This window comes from Dendrobates tinctorius, unplaced genomic scaffold, assembly GCF_039654945.1.
Source record: "Dendrobates tinctorius isolate UK_male_01 unplaced genomic scaffold, ASM3965494v1 ptg000016l, whole genome shotgun sequence".
Classification (NCBI taxonomy): Eukaryota; Metazoa; Chordata; class Amphibia; order Anura; family Dendrobatidae; genus Dendrobates; species Dendrobates tinctorius.
The window spans coordinates 5,783,854-5,807,039 of NW_027361684.1; the positions used below are offsets into that span (position 1 = coordinate 5,783,854).

General features: G+C 45.1%; 1 protein-coding gene and 1 long non-coding RNA gene across 2 annotated transcripts in view; one reads left to right on the forward strand and one right to left on the reverse strand.

Moving 5' to 3' along the window:
* The window catches only part of LOC141079405 (uncharacterized), a 91,860-nt gene extending 71,485 nt beyond the window's left edge, over positions 1-20,375 (forward strand). The window contains exon 3 of the long non-coding RNA XR_012228379.1: positions 19,754-20,375. This is a non-coding gene — a long non-coding RNA (uncharacterized lncRNA). The remainder of the gene's footprint in view (positions 1-19,753) is intronic.
* Positions 1-23,186, reverse strand: part of ITGAE (integrin subunit alpha E) — a 265,900-nt gene that overhangs the window by 71,440 nt on the left and 171,274 nt on the right. Inside the window, exons 15-22 of the mRNA XM_073565319.1 lie at positions 19,733-19,873; positions 19,410-19,625; positions 18,367-18,497; positions 10,852-10,970; positions 10,302-10,447; positions 7,472-7,597; positions 4,657-4,730; positions 4,443-4,575 (exon numbers count right to left, since the gene is read on the reverse strand). Of these exons, the coding sequence (XP_073421420.1) occupies positions 4,443-4,575; positions 4,657-4,730; positions 7,472-7,597; positions 10,302-10,447; positions 10,852-10,970; positions 18,367-18,497; positions 19,410-19,625; positions 19,733-19,873 (1,086 nt within the window). The remainder of the gene's footprint in view (positions 1-4,442; positions 4,576-4,656; positions 4,731-7,471; positions 7,598-10,301; positions 10,448-10,851; positions 10,971-18,366; positions 18,498-19,409; positions 19,626-19,732; positions 19,874-23,186) is intronic.

The window sequence follows — 23,186 nt, forward strand, 5'->3', positions numbered from 1 at the left end:
TTTCCAGGACACTATTAATTCTAGAGGCTAGAATCTTCGACCATAACTTCAAATCGGTATTAAGTAAAGAAATAGGTCGATAATTGCTGCAAAGGCTGCCATCTCTACCCTCCTTGGGTATAATAGTAATATATGCCTCCAAGGATTGTCTAGATGGGGTTTCCCCCTCCAGAAATGCATTAAACAAGTCAACTAGATGAGGAAGGAGAATGTCTGCAAATTTTTTATAATAAATCACAGGGAAACCGTCTGGACCTGGCGTTTTATTATTTGGGATAGTGTGGAAGGTATCCTGAATTTCTTGGAAAGTAATTTTTGAGAGAAGAGATGTACTTTTTCCTAATGGGACCTTGGGAAGGGAAAGGGGGGCTAAAAATTTCTGTTTTCTTTCTGCTGCAGTTGAGCAGTCTGTCATCGGTTCAGGGGTATCTAAATTATAGAGTGATTCATAGTATTGTCGAAAAGTCTCTGCAATCTCGTCGGACCTAAACACCTTCCTGTTAGCTTTAGTAAAGACATGCTTTATGAACATTTTTTCTTTATGTTTTTTGAGCATATGGGAAGTGAGCTTACTGCATTTATTCCCATGCAAATAAAATCCTTGTCTACAATGCATAAATAATTTTGCAGAGTTCGCATTCAATAAATCTTTAAGTTTGCTGCGAAGAGAGGTGAGGTCCTGAAGAGAAGTCCGAGAGCTTGCTTTTTTTATGGATGCGTGCTAAGGTGCTAATTTGTTGTAATAGCGACATGAGTTCCTTATCCCTTTGTCTTTTATGGTAGGAAGCAATTGAGATGAGTTCCCCCCTAATGACAGCTTTATGAGTCTCTCAAATATTGGGGGTAAGCTGATTATCAGTGATATTTTCAGTAAAAAAAGTACTATAGTAGTTTTTAATTTCTCAATAATATTTGGTTTGTCTAGAAGAGATTCGTTTAATCGCCATGACATGGCAGGACGGGGTAACGTGTTAATAGAGAGATCAAGAAAGATTGGGGCATGATCTGAAATAGTTATGACACCTATTTTAGTAGATTTAAATAACTGCAAAGCTTGTGCTTGAACTAAGAGGAGGTCAATTCGGTGGTATGAGGAGTGGGGAGGTGAGAAAAACGTAAAATCTTTCGTGGTGGGGTGGAGAAGACGCCAGGGATCGATAAGTTGAAGCGTTTCTAATTTATATAAAAGTTTACGTCTTAAGGCTTGAGAAATGGTAGAAGAACCACTTGTTGCATCTATTTCAGGTTGAAGAGTATGGTTGAAGTCCCCTTCCACAATCAGTAGCCCTTCTTTAAATAGTTGCAGTGTGTCTAGTGTTTTTATAATCCATTGCACTTGTTGAGCGTTGGGGGGCGTATAGATTAGCAAAGGTGACCATAGTATTAGCTAGCATTCCCTTAATGAAAATATACCGGCCTTCGTGGTTGCTTAAACTGTCCCTTAGGGCAAATGGGGTACCTTTTTTTATTGCCACACTAACCCCCTTAGAGGAAGAGGAACTACAGCTATTAAACCATACAGGATAAGAAGAGAAACATGTGTTAGGGACTCTCCCTAATTTGAAGTGGGTTTCTTGTAGGAAAAGAATTTGTGCATTCTGTTTTCTTAAAAGATTAAGGACTTGGTTGCATTTAGAAAGGGAGTTCAGTCCTTTGACATTAAACGACGCCACCGTGACAGAGCCCTGGTTCACCTGACTACTCATGGTTAATGAAACTCATAAGGAATCCTGTCTCGTCTGAAAACCTGAAAAATAAGAACATCATAAACCATAAACTTTTTACAAACATTGACTTGAATACCACGGGGGGAGGGTACAGAAACCCAAACATAGGCGAGGTAGTCCAAGTTGTGAGCTAGATTAGAGATTGAGGGAGAAAAGTGTATAACGCAGACAACATAAAGTAGAAGAAAAGCTAGGTCAAAAGGAGGAGCATTAATAAGAAATACCAAGACATTAAAAAAGTGATGTCAAGACGGGAGAGTAGATCAAATTTATGTAGACTCAGAGGTTTCTGCAGATCAAGGTGGGTGTTTCTTGGGATCTTGCTTCTTGGTTTTTGGAGCGGTACAGTATGTTTCTTTTTCACGGACCATTCTTGCGATCTAGTAAGGGGAGGAAGATTCCAGTTGGTGTCTATCGGCAACCATGAAGGTAAATCCATTGGTGAAATGCCCAAAGAGTCCCAAGCTTTTGGTAGGTCATCCGGGGAACGTATCGAGATTTGTCTGCCCCCTGCATTTATTGCAAGGCCAAAGGGGTATAGCCATTTGTAGTTAAGATTTTTGGCTCTTAAAGCTGAAAGGAGTGGTTTGAGAATCCTTCTCTTAGCTAGGGTCGATGGCGCAAGGTCTTGAAAGAGTTGCAGTTGAGAGTTCTCATACAGTATTTTGTCCTGTTCTCTAGCGGTTGCTAGGATGTCTGCAGTGTCCACATAGCTAAGGAGGCCACAAATAACATCTCTTGGTGGTTCATCCTGCTTTGGTTTAGGTCTCAGAGCACGATGTACTCGTTCAATAGTGATAGAGGCGCCACTGTCCTGACCGAGAATGCTGGCGAAGATTTCTCTGGATACTTTTCCCAAGGTATCATGTGCAAAAGATTCAGGAATGCCTCTTATGCGGATATTCTTTCGTCTGCTCCTATTTTCCTGATCTTCTGCTGCTAATAGAGCTACATTGAGTTGTTGTTGTTGTTTGAGGACTTGCTCGTTAAGACAGAGCATCTACTTGCTCTGAGTTTGCAGACTCTAAGTCCTCAACCCTTTGACCCAGATGTTGGAGATCTGACCGCATGCCGGATAGCTCCTCCAGGATGGGTTTCATATTTTGAGCTAACAGTTTTTTCATGAACGCTCTAGAGATGGGAGCGGCGTCTTCCATCACAAAGTCACTGTCAAAGTCATCACCACTAGATTCAGAATCGTCCAAATTCTCAAAAGAAGTTGATTTTTTGAGTGACCTTCTTGCAGAAGTTTGGGAGGATTCGGTTTTTTTCTTTAGATATTTGTCTAAGTCTCCATTTGCGTTTTTTTTGTTCATCTGCTGCTGCTTTATTAGCTAGTTTTTCACGTTCTTTTTGTGATTTAACCATTATGAGAAATCTAGTAACGTGAAGGCTGTGCTCACAACTTGGACATATTAGAAATTTGTTTAATAGGGCATTGTCTAGAATTTGAACACAGTACCTAACATGGCCATCGGACGTCACTAGAGGAGCACAAAATGATATAGAGACTGCGACTGTGCTGGCAGAATATAGAAAATGCCAGAGAATTATAAAAGGATGAAAAATTTCCACCATAAGTATATAGGTAGAGTATTGTTTATGGCAAAAAAATAGAAAAGTATGGTGAGGCCTGTGGAAAGTCTCAATTATTCACCAAATATATATCTTGTGTATTGCAAGTAGTTGCTGCCCAGGGTTTTCCACACAGGCTTCCTTGCTCCAGTATTGCTGACAAATGGGTATGGGGCAGCAGGCAGTAACGCAAGGCACAATATGTAGGAGGGGAGAAGAGCCAGTTCAAACTTTCTGTCCCAGCGCGGTCCACACAGCCTCACCACCACAGGTGCCCAGCTAAGATGACTGCTGAGGATCCTGGATCCCTTCACAGGCGCACTGAGGCCTGACACGCCGCTCAGCTCCGAGGGGCCGTAAAGCGCCGCTCCACGTCCCTCCGGAGGACAGAGATACGTCCCCGGGATCGCCTCTGCAGACGGCACCGAGCCCAGAAACACTCGCCGCGCCCCAGATGAGAGGACCCCTGCCGGCGACCATCGCGGCACCAGGAAGCCCGCCCGACAGGACGCAAGGCCACCCTCGATGGGACGCACACACCCAGCTGACCAGCACCAGACAGGCGCCGCAGGACCGCACACGTTAAGCCGGGTAAGCAACGCCGGGTCAGTGGGGAGCCGGAGTAGCCACCGGTCCTCTGACAGGGGATTTCATCTAGTGGCTCTTCCACAACAGCGGTACCTTCACAACAGTCCTTGCAGCTTGTAATCCACCGTTCCTCTCAGCCTCTCAATATGGCGCCTATCTCTGCCAGCCACGCTCCACTGCTTGTTTATGAAGCACTTCGGGGGTGACAAGGGCCAAGCCTCCCTCATCAGTTATGACTCTCAGATGTGCCAGAATGATTTATCTCAGCTCTGGGAGCCAAACAGCAGCTGTAGTATCTCTCAAAATTCTAAATTTAGCAGGTAATGTGGAGGAGCTCCAAGCCCACACGTCCTGTCTCCTCTGCAGTTAGGCCACGTCCCCGTGTGGCGCTGTTTTTGAAAGTAAGTAGCTCGTTTTTTAACAAACAGTGGACAACTTGTCTATACAATGTAATATATATTGGTTGAGAATTATATAACACAGAAGCCATAGACAACAGGCTAAACTTCTGTAGCGCTGGATCATAAAGTAGTGTTTTTATTTCTCATTTACCGGTTTGATCAGGGTGAAGTGCAGATTTTCTGGGTAAATGAGTGTCACATTTGTCATGTAAGATTGATCCCCAGAGTTTGTAAGGGTCAGTGTTGCAGTCACATCTTTGGTATATCCAATAATCAGGTCATTCCTGAAATAAAAAGATGGTGAATATATAGTCAACAATATTGAGTTTTTGCAGTTCTATCACCATAATTGTCTCCATTCTTACCGCGACACCAAGGTGGTCAGAGACAAGCTCGGGACACATATTTCCTTGTTGTTGCAGTTCTTTTCATATGGCAACTACATAAATAAAACAGAGGTTGCAACAATCTGATCTGTTACTAAAATAATGTACAACATATTTTACATAAATGTCAGAAAAAAGTTGCGTATTGTAGACAGGTCATTGCTGTCTTAAAAAGGCATGGAGCAAATACATTTTTGTTGCAATAATTTTTAAAGGGCTGGACCGAAACTAACATGTATTTAATTCTAAATGTCTATCTCTTTAATGTATTAATCTAATCTCTTGTCTAATACACTTGTATTTAAAAGTCCCTACCGTTCACTCTCTACTCTCTCTAACTGTTAAATTTTTTTTTTAAACCTACTTCCATCTTGGTGACGTTTCCTTTGAGAAACCCCAGTGCATGCTGGGATAGTCAAATGAGTTGTCATCAGTGACCTCTGTTTCAAGGGCTGGGCTAGTATCTGCTCTACTGAGCATGCGTCATTTGTAAATTCTGATATATGCTGAGCAGGATCTTGTCACTGTGCAATATTCTTTTCAATGTACAGTGACAGTGCGCTCCCTCGCCGCCTCTGGTGAGAAGTGACGAGCTGGCAAGAGAGTGCACTGTCAATGCACATTGAAAGGAGAGAACACAGCAAGCAAGGACCAGCCCTGCTCCTGTGGTAGTGGGGGGTGGACCACTGCTTACCAGATGAGGCAAAGACGAGACGGAGACCGAATCCAGTTGTAACAGTTCCAGGTTTATTCGTCGTCCTCCTAACGACCACCAAACACACACCGCAGCTTCTTCACACTGTCTCCAGGCCCGGGTACCTGCGCCTTCGTTCCAGTCAAAGTAACGCACCTCACAGATCTTCCACTGGGGGCTGTCTGAGACCAATCTACCCCCAGCACTTCACCTGTCCGAGGTCGTCGTCCAGTTGGTACCCCCCTGGGGCCTCGTCTGTCCTGCGGTCCGTCGGGTCAGGGCCACACCCCTGACTGTCTCCTCTCTGTCCGTCCCCTGGCCGAGCTCTTCTCTCTCCCCTGTCTTCTTCTGAGCTCCTCCCAGGACTAAACTAAACTCGAGCCACGCCTACTTCTATTTATCCCCTCTCTCACAGGGGAATTCCCCTCCCGGGCACCTATCTCCACGCCTCCCATGACTAAGCATATCCTGAGCCATAAGCTGATGTATAGTCCTGCACTACTCTCCCCTGCCATCTTGTGGTCACTTCTCAGTACTACACCCTCCTATCCTTCCTTTCCTAGCTGTCACCCTTCTATCCTGTCAATCTCCGTCTCTGGTGTACAAACCGTCCCCTCCTACTGCCAGTCACGTCTGTCCGTCAAGTCACCTTCCCCACACTCCCACAAGTAGTGTCACTTTTGAGGGCGTCGCTTGTCACTGCTCACCCCGGCACTGACTGACAGCCAGCTCTATAGTGCATCAGTGCTGAGCTGATGCTCCGTTAGTGCTGGGGTATGATTTCAGTCGCCGCTCATTATGAACTGAGCGATGGCTGAAGCCACACTGACTTGCCCTTATGACTGAAATCCCAAGGCTGCAAGGGAGTTAAAGTTAATTTCCTACAGGTAGCCGGGCTTTCAGTCTGGGCTCTGGGCAGCTTCAGATTGATATTAACATGCAGATTAACCCCATATCTGAAGGGTAATGGAATTATTTCACATGACAGGTTTCTTTTAAATGTCATTTCAGGTAACTTTTTGTGTGCTTACATGAGGATTGGTGCCGTTTGTGGTCATATAGTATCTTATATCCTACATTTTTCACTAGTTTTGCCCTCTGCAAGCTCCATCTCTGTTTAGTTGTCCCTGAATAGGTGTAGAATTAGCTGCCATGTCTCCCATACTCATCATACACAAAGGAGAGGAGATCCTGCTCCCCTATCACTATTTTACACACAAAAGCATGTTTTTACATTTTCTATTGTATTAAAACCTATAAAAATATTTTAGAGATGTTTTCAACTATAACATAGACTGTATTTTTTTCTCATTCCTATACAATGAACTTCACCAGTCACACAGATTACAGTGTGTATAGGTCTACAGGTAAGGCTGGGGTCACACTGCGATAAATAAGGCAGTCCGTTTAGCGGAATGTGTTACACCGCGGCATAACGTGGTGTAACGCAATCCGTTAATGCTGCCATTCGCTTCCATTAGGAGCGCATTGCTAGCGCATTCCATAAATCGGCATGCGCTAGCGATGTGCTGTCATTCTGTGACGGACCCTCGGATGCGGGCTGCAGCGTCCGGGGGTCCGTCACTGCTAGTGCAAATGAAGCATCTGCGCTAGCGGTATAGCATAACACGATTGCGTTATGCTATAGCATTAACAAAGACTGTCAACACTATGCATTGAACGGTCTGCTTTAACGCAATATGAACCTGGCTTAATAATGAACTCTTAGGATCATGTGCTCCTGATCTTAAGTGTTTGTCATTGCCTTCAACCCTGTGCACACTGCAATCTGTCTGATGAACGTTGTTGTATGACCGGAACGTTTTCTTTCCTTTTTGGATTGCCTGCACACAATAAAATTATCTTCTTGCAACATTTACCCGACGGCCAAGTTTTGTACATGATTTACATGGGATAGGATCCTACTTGGCCACCTTACACAGGAGTGCAGTAATTACCAATTTCAATTTATAGAGAAGACATCAAGATACGATAATTAATTATTCCACCAAATAATTCCATGATCTTGGTTATTCCTAGGATTATCAGTCTTCTCTTGCTACCGAAGCAAATTGTTAATTTTTATTGCAATGATTTTACCTGAATATAAGTATAATTTTGGTCATAGAAATCCAGCACTGGTGGTGGGAGATCACTTTGTAAGTTAGAATTCAAAGAATAGGATATCTTGAATACGATATCACTGAAACAGTCGTAGGTACAAGGCTGGAGAGTAGAAAAAATAATTTCACATTTGTATAAGGTCACGAAAGTTATCTGCTCAACTTTGTACAAAATACGTGACACTGTACACATGGGAAAGGCACCAGAGCTGTCTGTAAACCGCCTATAAAAAGAACATTAGACAATATTATTACCATCCTTAAATAAAAGGTTGTTAGTCATCCATAGTCAATGAAGACAGCCGAGCTGGCAGCAGTAATACAGGTGCCATTATCACTGATATCATTGGTTCAGTATGCCTAATTGATGTAGCCACCACAATCAGCACTGCTACTGTGTACGGAGCATACCACATCTCCTGGGCAGGGGAAGAAGCAAAAGACAATACTGACATTACAGCAGGGGATCACAGAGGATTCATTTTGTGAGGTAAAATATTTCACTGACTGTTTTTAAACAATATTTTACCTCACAAAATTTATCCTCTGCGATCTCCTGCTGTAGTGTCAGTATTGTCTTTTGCTTCCTCCCATGCCCAGGAGCTGTGGTATGTTCTGTACACGGTCAGACACAGGGGTGAGACAGACAGCACAGGGGGAAGACAGCACATGAGGGAGAACACAGCACAAGAAGGAGAGAGACAGCAGACAAGCGGGATAGCACATGGGGTAGACAGGTCAAAGAAGAGACCACAGACTGGAGAAGTCAGCACATAGGGAAAGAGAGAGTGGATAGGTGGGTGAGCACATGGGGGGCGAGAGATTCTCAACGCTGCAAAGCCTGCCCCCATCGTGACATTACCGCCCTCCCGATGCGATAGCATCCGGCCTCCATCATACTGTACATACTCCTTGACATTGAAATTGCGACATCAAAAAGGAAAAGTCATAGAATTGTGGAAAGCACAGAATCGACAGACATGTTAATGATACTCAAATGATTAAATAATGGAAACAATGTGCAAAACATCTTGATTTATTCAGCATCCAGTATGAGAGCCACATGCATAAATAGCTGCATTTAAACATCTTGGCTGCTGTCAGTGAGGTTATTAATGGTTGTTCGAGGAATATTCTGTCATGCTGAATGCAGTCTGGGAAATCATCAAGATCTGATTCTGGCTGCTCCCTTTGCAATTGACGACCAGTGATGTCCCAGATGTGCTCAATAGGAGACAAGTCCGAAAATGTTCTAGGCCATGGTAGTAAGTTTAGACCAAGCAGGTTGCTTACAGTAATACAAGCAACAGGCAGCCTACATTGCTGCTTTGAAAACTGGCTCCTGGGGCACTTTGGAGGAATGGCCGTACCACCGGTTCTATGATGCATCCATTCTGTACTGCAAGTGAACTATCAAGACTAAGGTATCTAACATTGTGTACACAAACCATATGAAGGCATCTGCACAACATTGGGCTATGAGCCAGACATCCAGCTACAGGTAATCCACAGACCTTATGCCACCGCTCTCAAAGGCTATCAGGGTGCAGAGCAAGATGGCAATGGAGGCTGGAATGGAGGTTTATCCTCTTCTGCAATGTGTCCTGCTTTTGTCTTGGATGCAATGGTAGCTGGAGTTTGATTCCATGTGGCTAATACCATGAAGAAGGTTTTGCAAGGGTCACACCAGTCCTACTCCAAGAATTATGGTGTGAGGTGACAGGCTCCTCTAGTCCTCATTCCAGTTAAACTAAGAGCTCAGCGTTACATTGATCTGTTTGTTGGAACCAGCGGTACGGTCATTTCTCCAAAATGTCTTGGGATCTGTTTTTCAACAACACAACGCTAGGCCACAGGTTGTTCGTGCCACTGTGAGCAGCCATTGTGACCTAAACATGCTACCATGGCCTGCAGGTCTCTGGACTTGTTTCCCATCGAGAACATCTGGGATGTGATTATTTGACAATGATTTGGTATGAGCGAATAGTGAAGTATTCGGACTCGCTGTACTCGTTACGAGTACCTCCTAATACTCGGGTACTCATAGCGAGTAGCGAGTCCAATGTAAGTCTATGGGAAATGTGAGTAATGGGCGGGGACTGTGCAAAGACTGTGCCGGGCTGTGCGGGACTCTGCTGGCCTGTGCGGGACTGTGCTGGGCTGTGCAAGTACTGTGCGGGGACTGTGCTGGGACTGTGCTGGGCTGTACAGGACTGAGCTGGGCTATGCAGGACTGTGCGGGGACTGTGCTAGCCTGTGCGGGGACTGTGCTGGGCTGTGCTGGGACTGTGCTGGGCTGTACAGGACTGAGCTGGGCGGGACTGTGCTGGGCTGTGCAAGTACTGTGCGGGGACTGTGCTGGACTGTGCTGGGCTGTGCTGGACTGAGCTGGGCTGTGCGGGACTGTGCAAGTACTGTGCGGGGACTATGCCTGGCTGTGTGGGACTGTGCTTGCCTGTGCGGGACTGTGCAGGTACTGTGCCGGGCTGTGCTGAGCTGTGCTGACCTGTGCGGGGACTGTGCGGGCTGTGCCGAATATTGCGAGGTGAGTAGTGAAATACTTGCCAGGATTTGAGTACCGCGAGTACCACATTACTCGCTGAGTACCGAATCCTAACAAGTATACTCGCTCATCCCTAGCAATGATAAAGTGAGCTCAGAGCAGCGGATCTGGATGATCTGTCCTCTGGTGCAAGAACAGTATATGGGTCCTTTGCAGTCCTTTTCATAATTCTACATCGTTACTTTCTTGGTGTTGCAATTTCAATGTTGAGGAGCGCATACATTTTATGACTGTCAACAATTACCAGTACTGTCAGAGAAAATGAAGTGCAGTTATCAGACGTAAGGGAGATGCTTTTTCTGATGGAGGTTTTATCGTGGAGTATAATTCGTTTTTGCTCCATGTAGACATCCAGCTCCATTTTGTAATCAAGAAAGGATTTTTTCAGTTCTGGAAGTAGAATTGAAAGTGTGAGCAAACAACAGTAATTTATCTACTGTGTTCCTACTGATATACATTGTATACTGCATAATTACAGTAATATACTAATATTTTCAAGTTGGTTAGTGTACAATAATTCTGCCCCTTTTGAAATAAAATGAGCTGTGGAGGCAGATTCTCAGGGAGATCTATGTCCGGCCCATAGATCTTAACAGCTCATTTGCATATTAAGGAAAACGTGGATTTCTCTTGAATAAGACATCAGATCACAGATATCAAGGTATCATTTTAGTTAACATGCATAGCCATATGCCGTAGATGGCTTAGGAGAGTTGATCCTACTGACAAATTCCCTTTAAGATTGTGGTAGAAGACAAAAGTCTTAATAAATGTGACCTTACATGGTTGCATACCTGTCTGGTTGAAAGGTGTAACGATAAAGCACAGATTAGCATTTACAGTTTTATGAATGGTAGAGATTTTATTAGGCTCAAATTTTAGAGTGGCCCTTATTTTAACCACCGGGCAAGACCTGTAGAGAAATAAATGAATATATTAGTGACAGAGAGATGACTTGGAAATATAGCAGTAAACTGTAACCCTTTTGGTTTCTCTATTTCTTATTCTATGGGATTCCATGTGAAATACATGCAACAGCGTCAACCTCAGTAGTAACAACTAGAGTTGAGCGAAACGGGTCGAAAAAATTCAAACGTCGCCGACTTTTGGCAAAGTCGGGTTTCATGAAACGAAACCCGACCCTAGGATGAGGTCGGCCACGAGGTCGGCAACTTAAGCGCCAAAGTCGCGTTTCAAAAGTTTGTTTTGCGCTCTTTTTCAGCCAATCAGGATCCACGGACACTGTGGGCAACGTGATGACCTAGGCACGGGTCACCACCATCTTTCAGAAGGGCATGCAAGTGATTGGCTTGCTTTGGTGGGCGTCACAGGGGGTATAAAAGGGCGTGCACGCCGACCGCCATCTTACTTCTGCCGATCTTAGTATAGGGAGAGGTTGCTGCTGATTCTGTAGGGAGAGCGTTAGGCAGGGAAGAAGACAAAAAAACTGCTTCTGCTGCTAGCGATTTGGCCTGCACAACACCCAAGTCACTGTGTGTGCAGTGCAAGGGGAGGCTATATTGTGGTGTATCAGTGGTGTTGGTTGTTGGGCTGCCTTTTAAGGCTTCCTGACACGCTGGCATTGCTGTTTACCCACTGCTCCGCAAACTGCTTTTTTAAAAGCAATCCAATCTCCCTTATCCTCTAGTCACTTTTGTCACAGCTGTGCCATCGAGCCTGTCACCTAGCGCTCAGATATCAGTGGGCCTCACACAATCCACAAGTGTCCAGTGTCCAAAAGTGTGCGCAGAGATTCAAAATCTCCATTATCCTCTCGTCACTTTGGTCACAGGCAGCTGTGCCATCGAGCGTGTCACATAGCGCTCAGATATCAGTGGGCCTCACACAATCCACAAGTGTCCAGTGTCCAAAAGTGTGCGCAGAGATTCAAAATCTCCATTATCCTCTCGTCACTTTGGTCACAGCTGTGCCATCGAGCCTGTCACATAGCGCTCAGATATCAGTGGGCCTCACACAATCCACAAGTGTCCAGTGTCCAAAAGTGTGCGCAGAGATTCAAAATCTCCATTATCCTCTCGTCACTTTGGTCACAGGCAGCTGTGCCATCGAGCGTGTCACATAGCGCTCAGATATCAGTGGGCCTCACACAATCCACAAGTGTCCAGTGTCCAAAAGTGTGCGCAGAGATTCAAAATCTCCATTATCCTCTCGTCACTTTGGTCATAGGCAGCTGTGCCATCGAGCGTGTCACATAGCGCTCAGATATCAGTGGGCCTCACACAATCCACAAGTGTCCAGTGTCCAAAAGTGTGCGCAGAGATTCAAAATCTCCATTATCCTCTCGTCACTTTGGTCACAGGCAGGTGTGCCATCGAGCCTATCACATAGCGCTCAGATATCAGTGGGCCTCACACAATCCAAAAGTGTCCACTGTCCACAAGTGTGTGCAGAAATTCTAAATCTCCCCTGTCCTATAGACACCTTGTACCTTGTTTTACATTACTATATAGTTTGTTGGATTTTGTCTACATTTCTACCAAAAATGAGGAAGGCTGGTGGAAGAGGCCGTGGAATTGGGCGGGGGTTGGCAGCTGGTAATGATGGTGTTGGTGGTGGATCTGATGGTAGTGGCAAGAGCAAAATAGGACCGAATGCAGGAGGTGCTGACCCTGCGTCATCGTCTGGCTACATAAGGCCTCGAACGCTTAGTTTTCTAGGAGTTGGCAAACCGCTTTTAAAGGCAGAGCATCAGGAAAAAGTTTTGTCTTACATTGCTGACTCAGCCTCCAGCTCTATCGCCTCCTCTTCTTCAGTTGTAAAAAGTAAAAGCACTGAGTCGTCATTGGAGGCTCATGTTCATGAACCACACCTTTCCTTGTGTCCTTCACCCCAACCAAGATTGAAGGATGACGCAGGCCATACTACTGATTACTCCATGGAGCTGTTTTCACATACCATGCCTGGATTATCAAGTGAAATGGTGAATTACCCAGGCCAAGATGAATCTGACATGGAGTGCACTGATGCACAGCCGCTGATGGATGATTCTGCTGGTACATTCACTCAGAGCACTACATTGTCCTCGCAGTGTACAGAGCCAGATTTTGACCCTGATGAGACTCAGGTGCCCCTTCCCGCACACTATACCACCATACACGGTGACACAGAGAAAGGTGCACATGACATAGAAGAGGAGGTGATGGATGACCCAGTTGTTGACCCAGATTGGCATCCATTGGGGGAAGAGGGTGCTGCTTCCAATAGCTCAGATGAGGAGCATCCACAGCAGACATCGACATCGCAACAGCTGTTATCTGGCAGGCCCGGAGCACTCCAAAGACAGGTTCCAAACATCAAAAGAGTTGCTGGACAGCTTGTCCAGAGGGTCAAAAGATCACAGCGTGCTAGGCCGCAAAATGTCTGCCAAAGTAGGAAGAGTGCAGTGTGGCACTTTTTTGAACAAAATCCTCATGATCAGGCCAAGGTTATCTGTAAGAAGTGCGCAAAGACCTTTAGCCGAGGGAAAAATCTGAAAAATTTGAATACCAGTTGCATGCTTAGACATTTAACCAGCATGCACTTGCAAGCGTGGACACAACACCAAACCTCAAGTGCCACATGTGCAACTGATCACAACGAAGGTAGTCAGCAATGCTACATTGTTTCCCCCACTGTAAGCCCACCGGTTAGCACAGCAGCAAATGTTGAGGTGTCGTTGCAAGGCCACAGCAGTCAGGGAATCCCACTGTTATATCAACGAAAGACTGATTCTAGGCCATCAGAAAGAACACCAACTCCATCACCATCATCAACCCTCTCTCAGTCCGCCCTGTCCACCGCTACTTCCACCATATGCAGCTCTCAAGTCCAGCTCACCCTCCCAGACACTATGAGTAGGTCAAGAAAGTACTCAGTCTCTCATCCGCGTACACTGGGTTTGAACGCCCACATTGCCAAACTAATCTCGTTTGAGATGATGCCCTTTCGGTTGGTGGAAAGCACAGCTTTCCGAGAACTCATGGCCTATGCAGTACCACGCTATGACCTACCCAGTCGCCACTTCTTCTCTCGCAAAGCCATCCCAGCCCTCCACCATCATGTGAAAGACCGCATTGTCCATGCACTCAAGCAGTCAGTGAGCGGAAAGGTGCACCTCACAACTGATGCATGGTCCAGTCGGCATGGCCAGGGCCGTTACGTGTCCATCACTGCGCACTGGGTTAATGTGGTGGATGCAGGGTCCACAGGGGACAGCGGTGGTGGGACAGTGCTGCCTAGCCCACGGTATAGGAAACAGTTGGCTGTAGGCGTTCGACCCTCCTCCTCCTCCTCCTCCAGAAGCGAAAGCTCGTCCACAGAGCGCAGAGCACTCCATCTGCAGCTGCCACTGTTGCACACGATGTGTCCCCCTATCGAGCAGCTAGTGGAAAGCGTCAGCAGGCTGTGTTGCAGATGATGTGTTTGGGCGACAGACACACCGCCGAGGTGCTGGCCGAGTACTTGAAGCGACAAACTGAGTCATGGCTGGGCAGTGTACATCTTGAGGCAGGCAAGGTAGTTAGTGATAACGGCCGTAATTTTGTGGCAGCCATAGCCCTTTCAAAACTCAGCCATATACCTTGCTTGGCTCACACCTTGAACCTGGTGGTGCAGTGCTTCCTCAAAAATTATCCGGAGTTAACAGCCCTGCTCCAGAAGGTGCGAAGACTGTGCGCGCACATCCGCCGGTCGCCTGTACACTCCGTTCGTATGCAGAAGCTGCAGCGATTGCTCCACCTTCCCAACCACCGCCTCATTATCGACATTGCAACAAGGTGGAACTCCACCCTGCACATGGTGGAGCGGCTGTGCGAGCAGAGGCAGGCCATAATGCATTTGTGGGAGGATACACGGCCAGGCACTTTGAGAGCAGACATGGAGTTGACAGGCGTGCAGTGGCCGAAGCTGAAAGACCTTTGTAAAGTCCTTCAGTGTTTTGAGGAATGCACACGGCTGGTAAGCGCAGACGACGCCATCCTAAGCATGAGCATCCCACTTATGCGTCTGCTCATGCAAACTTTGACGCACCTTAAGGAGCAGGCGTCTGCAGCCAATGTTGATGAGGAGGAAGAGGAGGAGGGAATCCTTGATGACATTCAGCCATTGTCTGCTCAGGGACCTCTCCTGGACGAGGTGGAGGAAGAAGAGGAGGAGGAGGAGGATGATGGGGATGATTACTTAGGGGAGGAGGATGCATCTCGTGGGGCAATGTTGTGGACTGATTTTTCAAATACCGCTCACACAACTGGTAATACTGCATCGATGGAAAGTGACAGGAGACAGCAGTTGTCAACTATGGTTACAAACTACTTTTCCTCCCATATCGATGTTCTCCCACACAGGTCATTCCCCTTTGACTATTGGGCCGCTAAACTGGACACCTGGCCTGAATTGGCCCAATATGCCTTACAGGAGCTCGCTTGCCCAGCTGCAAGTGTGCTATCGGAAAGAGTCTTCAGTGCAGCTGGATCAATCCTGACAGAAAAAAGGACCCATCTGTCAACCCAAAATGTGGATGATCTAACCTTCATTAAAATGAACCACGCATGGGTTTCCAAGGATTTTGTCCCACCTTCCCCTGATGACACATAGGGTGACAGAAAAATGGCTTGCTTTGGTCCACCTCTTCCTGGTACTTCACCTATTTCGCCTTTTGCATCAGCTGAATGTCCAACATCAACATATGCCACTTTCTAAAACTCCCTAACTGTGCTGCCTCCCCCCCCATGGCCGGGGTCACCACCTAGCGCACGACACCGTGCGAGTGCCGTTGCCCTGGACAGGTGGGTAGGCCGACTCTTGGGCGCGGGCACTGGCACAGGGTCCCTCATAGTGCAATCAAGTGTCTCTGACGGTGGTGGTGCACACCTGCCGTCAGACACACCGCTGTACTATGAGGGGCCCAGTGCCAGTACCGACGCCCACGAGTGGGCCCCCCTTGCTTGGGCAGGGCCCCAGCATTTGCAATCTTTACCTCTCCCTGCTCCTCCGCTGTGTAATCTGGGCCGTCAAATCCATACTGTGCCTGACACCGTCTGAGCCTGCCTCCTGAGACATATATTTTGAATGTGTACGCTATCCATACATGTTATCCAGGGATACGGTACCCTTTCTAAACTTTGTGCAATCACGTGCAATCCATACTGGGCCTAACACCGTCTGAGCCTGCCTCCTGAGACATATATTTTGAATGTGTACGCTATCCATACATGTTATCCGGGGATACGGTACCCTTTCTAACCTTTGTGCAATCACGTGCAATCCATACTGGGCCTAACACCGTCTGAGCCTGCCTCCTGAGACATATATTTTGAATGTGTACGCTATCCATACATGTTATCCGGGGATACGGTACCCTTTCTAACCTTTGTGCAATCACATGCAATCCATACTGTGCCTGACACCGTCTGAGCCTGCCTCCTGAGACATATATTTTGACTGTGTACGCTATCCATACATGTTATCCGGGGATACGGTACCCTTTCTAACCTTTGTGCAATCACGTGCAATCCATACTGGGCCTAACACCGTCTGAGCCTGCCTCCTGAGACATATATTTTGAATGTGTACGCTATCCATACATGTTATCCAGGGATACGGTACCCTTTCTAACCTTTGTGCAATCACGTGCAATCCATACTGGGCCTAACACCGTCTGAGCCTGCCTCCTGGGACATATATTTTGAATGTGTACGCTATCCATACATGTTATCCGGGGATACGGTACCCTTTCTAACCTTTGTGCAATCACGTGCAATCCATACTGTGCCTGACACCGTCTGAGCCTGCCTCCTGAGACATATATTTTGAATGTGTACGCTATCCATACATGTTATCCAGGGATACGGTACCCTTTCTAACCTTTGTGCAATCACGTGCAATCCATACTGGGCCTAACACCGTCTGAGCCTGCCTCCTGAGACATATATTTTGAATGTGTACGCTATCCATACATGTTATCCGGGGATACGGTACCCTTTCTAACCTTTGTGCAATCACGTGCAATCCATACTGGGCCTAACACCGTCTGAGCCTGCCTCCTGAGACATATATTTTGAATGTGTACGCTATCCATACATGTTATCCGGGGATACGGTACCCTTTCTAACCTTTGTGCAATCACATGCAATCCATACTGTGCCTGACACCGTCTGAGCCTGCCTCCTGAGACATATATTTTGAATGTGTACGCTATCCATACATGTTATCCAGGGATATGGTACCCTTTCTAACCTTTGTGCAATCACGTGCAATCCATACTGGGCCTGACACCGTCTGAGCCTGCCTCCTGAGACATATATTTTGAATGTGTACGCTATCCATACATGTTATCCAGGGATACGGTACCCTTTCTAACCTTTGTGCAATCACGTGCAATCCATACTGGGCGTGAGAACGGCTGGCGAGCTGTTAAGCAAGCTACAGCACCTGTCCAGACAAGTACAGGGATTCCCTAGCGAGGAGACTTATTTGATTGTTTTCAATGTTGGGACAGCAATTTTTGGGGAGCACTATACTCTGGAGAATGATAGATGGGGCCCACCATACACTGGAACATTCCAAAGGTGGACATCAGACACTGGAGCAGCATTTACAGGGCCCATTATACACTAGAGCATTAGAAATGGGGCCCATTATGTTTGGAGCATTATTTGGGCCCATAAGACAGTGGAGCTTCATCCATGGGGACCAACATATACTGTAGCATTATGTGGAGCTCATCATATACTGTTTCAAACATTATATGGGACCAATGATTCTGTATGGAGAAATAAATGGGCCTCGTCATGAGATGTAAAAAGTGAGGTATTTTTCATTGTACTATACCGCTATTTATCTGCCGTATCGGAGCATGATGAGTTGTGGTATGTGTTAAAGGGGCGCTCTTTCGCCCAGGCCACATGAAAACCTGCAGCCAGCCCTCCCCCCCCCCACAACTTTAGCCAAATAACCCCCATTTTTCAGTGCGTAACTTGTATTATGAAGTTAATTAAGGTTGACAAGCTTAAGTAAGAAGAATTGATGCTTTTGGCATTCAAATGGGCACTGTAGGTGTGTTTCCTGTCCTCCTCTCACTGCCGACTTTTATTCCCCATTGACTTACATTGGGTTTCGGGTTTCGGGACGACCCCGACTTTTCCCTATAATCGGACGATCTTGCTCGACCCGACTTTTGGAAAAGTCGGGTTTCACGAAACGAAACGCGACCCTAAAAAACCAAAAGTCGCTCAACTCTAGTAACAACTGTACTGTAAGCAGAGAATAGGGGTGCACATTTTTCATGCTATTTCAATATATCAATAACTTACTGAAGAACCACTACACTTCGTAATGCTCCGACTGCAATGTCAGAATATCCATCCTCAGTAATATCCAGGCCCCCGTCTACAGACTGGCCGAAGAACTGAAGCTTTGGTCTGAAATCTGTTGCTTTAATTCTCTGTAATGAGATTATAACATATTGAACAAGTACATAACATAAAAGGGTTACACAGGATTAGGCTACATACACCCCCTCAGTATTTGGTCAGTATGTTACATCAGTATTTGTAAGCCAAAACCGGGAGAGGAAGTATAATAGAAACACTTCACCACTTCTGTATTTATCACCCACTCCTGGTTTTGACTTACAAATACTGATGTGAAATACTGACCAAATACTGAACGTGTGAACGTGATCTTAGAAAAACAAGGCTAATTTCTTCTAGACAATACCACTCCTGTCAATGGCTTGTATCTGGTATTTGAAAATTTATTTTTAATGAGGGAAAGTGTGGGTGATTCAAGTTTTTGTAATTTAGTATTTTTTATATTTTTTTAACAACAATTTTACTTTACTATTTAGTTCCATTGAGGGACTTGAACCTGTAACAGTCTGATCACTTGTACTATATACTGCAATAACACAGTAATATGTAGTAAAAATGATGGTTTCCAATGAAGGCCAGCCACACGCTAGGCTTTACACATCAATACTGTAGTGCCAGGTATGGGGGTCTTCAGCCACGGTGACCCACTTGCATGATTCTATCTCATTGTGGGTGTGTGGGGGTAGGCAATAGGCGCATGACACATCACGACTCCCGGATCCCACACTTTACATGCCGCTACCAATATAGGTCGTACCAGCATCAGGGCTTATCTTTCTGTTGTTTCAGGAATTGTCATTTGTACATCAGCTACAATGAGCAGACTCCAACCAGTCTTTTGCACATAAAGGGGTTGTCCACCTTTTGGAACAATTTTCATTTTTTCCTTAAGAGCAAGCAACTGGGGCAAAAATCTTTTTTTGTTCTGCAGCAAATCCTGAATGTGTGTACATACCCTAATATAGCACAGTATTTGTCCATACCTGAGACGGTATACTGCGGATGCCATCTTTAATACTGTTATAAATATAAACACTTCCAAACGCATCTTGATCCTCAAAATGTCCCTCAAGTGGTGCCCCAATGGCAATATCTTGAAATCCATCGTGATTAATGTCCCCAATCTGAGCTATGGAGTAACCAAACCTTGCAAATGAATAGTATGGCTGTTCTAGTATTGAAACAAGCATGAATGTCCCCTATAAAGACAAAAAATTAGATACTGAGAAAACAAAGTAAAATGCATCAGTAAATGATCCTTTTTCCCCACTTACAATTTACATAGTACTAACACTGAATTCTTTACCTTATTGCTGATTTTATAAAGATAGACTCGTCCTTCTTCTCCCTTGATGTGGTAAAATGGTGCCCCAACCAGAAGAAAATCCGTATTTCCATCTTTATTGATGTCGATGGTGCAAAGCTGATGACCAAAGTAGGATCCAAGCTATGTGAGCAGAAGGAAAAGAAAAACTTGAACTGCTTTAATAGATCTTATATCAGCTTGCTATACAGTTTTTGCAAAAATGTATCAACTAAATACCCTGTATTTGTTATCCAGCACTTGCTGATTACTGTCATGTTTTTTACTGCAGAGTATTTTTACAAATTTGTCATTTTGTGTTTTCTTGTTGTGTTTTAGCCAGTGGGTGGCGTGAACACTGTCTGACCGACTTGTTCACACTTGTGCATGTCACATATGTTTTTAATCCATTTTTTCCTTGCTGCCTTTCACCACGAGCCCATACTGGGGGGCACCTGTCTGTATCCTGTTCATTTAGACACTGTTCACATGTTCAGGTTTTAAATACATTAGATAGGGACTGCTCCATGAAGGGTTACTGTGACGTGGTGGAGCAGCTTGCTATACAGTTTTTGCAAAAAATGTAGCGACTAAATACCCTGTATTTGTTATCCAGCACTTGCTGATTACTGTCATATTTTTTACTGCAGAGTATTTTTGCAAATTTGTCATTTTGTGTTTTCTTGTTGTGTTTTTGTCTTCTATCAGGTCTATTGCACATGCACAAAATAATGCCGCAACTGTTCCCCTCACAAAGTAAGATAATGATGCCACACGGTTCCACCAACACAGTGTGATGCTTCCACAGTTCACCACACACAGTGCAATGCTCCCACAGTGGCCCCACCACACATTATCATGCCTCCAGAGCCACCCATACAGTATGTTTTCCCCACAGTCCTCTCCATGTAAAGATGCCCCCAAAATTTTCCCACACACAGTATGTAGTCCTCACAGTGCTCACTTCTCACCAGTATGGTGTTCCTTTACTCCACCGGCAAATACAGTACATTAAAAAAATACTCACCTAATTCCTTTCTCGCAATGAGTTCAGCCGGTCTCTTCTGTGCTGTCTGTTCTGACACAGCAGGTGCGATGTATTGACACCAATACACCTACAGCAGTGGGTCTCCAACAATACTGATGAATGGTGGAGTCAGGAGCTGACGCTCCGTGCGCCACCATGATATTTGACTGTATCTGTGTTCTAAAGGTGCTCATACAACTGAAAATGAGACATGCCGCTCTCCTTCAGAGGGGCAGACTACCAAACCTTAGATTGTCCTGCTGAATCCGGGACAGTTGGCAGGCATGGATGTATGCTGGCCATTTGGTAAAGGTGTGCCTCATGGGAAAGGATATGGTGTGCAGTGCATGTACACATAGAGTCACGTGAAAACCTTAAGTATACACTCTTTGAGTGTCATGGTTATAAAAACATAATAAAAAATATCTTGTCCTTAAAAGGTCTAAAAATTAGGAAAATATAGCTTCAAATCAACAACACATGACAAATTACACTAAGTAGCTATTTAACAAAAAGTAGGCCAAAATGCAGAAACAGTGTGTGAACAATTAAGTACACTCCACAAATCAATTGCTTATAGAACCGCCTTTCACAGTAATAACTTGCAGTAATTGTTTTCTCTATAACTTTATCAGTCTCTCACATCATTCTGCAGGAAATTTGGCCCACTCTTCTTTACATTACGCAGAGGGATATCTACACAAATGTCCAGACAAATTAAGTGATGGCACCTCAAAATACATATAACCAAATGCGGACTTAAAATCATGAACAGCCACTGAAGAGAACCATGCAACAATAAAAATAAATCCTTCAGAACTTTTTTATAGTACACAAAAGAATATTTTAATAAAAGGCACAAAAGATAAAATGACGCCCCCGGAAGAAGCTCTGGTTGAAACACGCTTCGGGATGGAGGGATGACTCCTTTCCTTCCCTATTACATTGTCCGTATTGGATATTGAGGTAATCTTATAATCTTTTTTAGGTAATCTACTATTATACTTCATGGTACTAGCGGGACCTTGCTGCATATGATATTTTAAAGACACATATGCCCTGAGCAGTGTGTCATCCATAGTCTACACTATTTCTTGTCTATTTAAGTTTTCTAATCTGGCATATAGGTCCTGAGTTATATACATGCATACAGTTTTGATTTCTTTTATCTCTGCCACTCTATTCAAAACATTATATGGCCGGGAGGTCATATCAGTACAGTGAATTATTGTTTTTTTATGTACTATGTGTATAGTTATTTCCTCTCTCTATTAATAATCCTGTTGTTAAAATCCTTTTAGATTCAGGATATTTAAGGTTACATCCTTTAACCCTCCGTCAGGCGCAATAGATCTGACAGGCACACAGTAATTAGTTTCACTTCTCTCTCCTTGCCCACTTATCAGAAAACCCCACCCCTCCTAGTTATCTCCTGACTCTACAGGCTCTGTGAAACCTGATATCACAGTAAAGGGGGTTTTACACTAAGCGATATCGCTAGCAATATCGCTAAAACGTCACTGGTTTTGTGACGTTATAGCGATATTGCTAGCGATATCGCTATGTGTGATACTTACCAGCGACCGGCTCCCCCGCTGTCCATCGCTGATCGCGCGAGAACGTCCGGCTCCATTTCTCGTCGGGCGCTTCCTGCTGAGACTTCCTGCTGTGACGTCCAGCGACGCGTGGAGGCGGGCGGGAGGACGTCTGGATCGCTGTGTGTGAATGGTAAGTATCGTGCGCTGCGTCGCTGCTGCATCGCTGTGAGATCTTTCTGTATGAAAGCTCACTAGCGATCATTTAGCGATGCACCAGCGATCCTGACCGGGTCGGATCGCTGGTCGGATCGCTGGTGCATCGCTAAATGTAAAAGGGCCTTAACTCAGCAGACCTTCTAGTGAGCAGATATCAACACTTTAGCTTCTCAGGCACATTGCGCCTGATTTCAACACAAATTGAAAGGTTAGTATTTTCTTTTTTTATTCATCACGATTGTGTATTTCGCTTGTTTTATGAAGGATTAATGCTAAGTTAGTGTACATAAGTACTGTTTTCTTAGACAAAAGGAGGGTGGCTTCTAAGGCACATTGCGCCCTAACACATACTCTTTCTCTCTTGCTTCAGATTTTCTGCTGCAATGGCCAGAAAACAGTATGATTCATCTAAACCCCTTCATTTAGAAGAAATGAAGATTTTTTTTGTTAGAAGATGATGAGGAAGAACCAGCAGTAACTGAGGATTTAGAGGAATCTAGTGACATTTCATCTGAAGATGAGGTAGCAGAATGTAACACTGATTCTGGAACAGAGCAGGATGGTGATGACACTGATACAGAGGAAACAGACACAGATCTAGCTTATTATTTGGGCAAAGATAAAAATACAAAGTGGAACAAAAAGGCACCCAAGAACAAACAGCGCAGAGAATCCC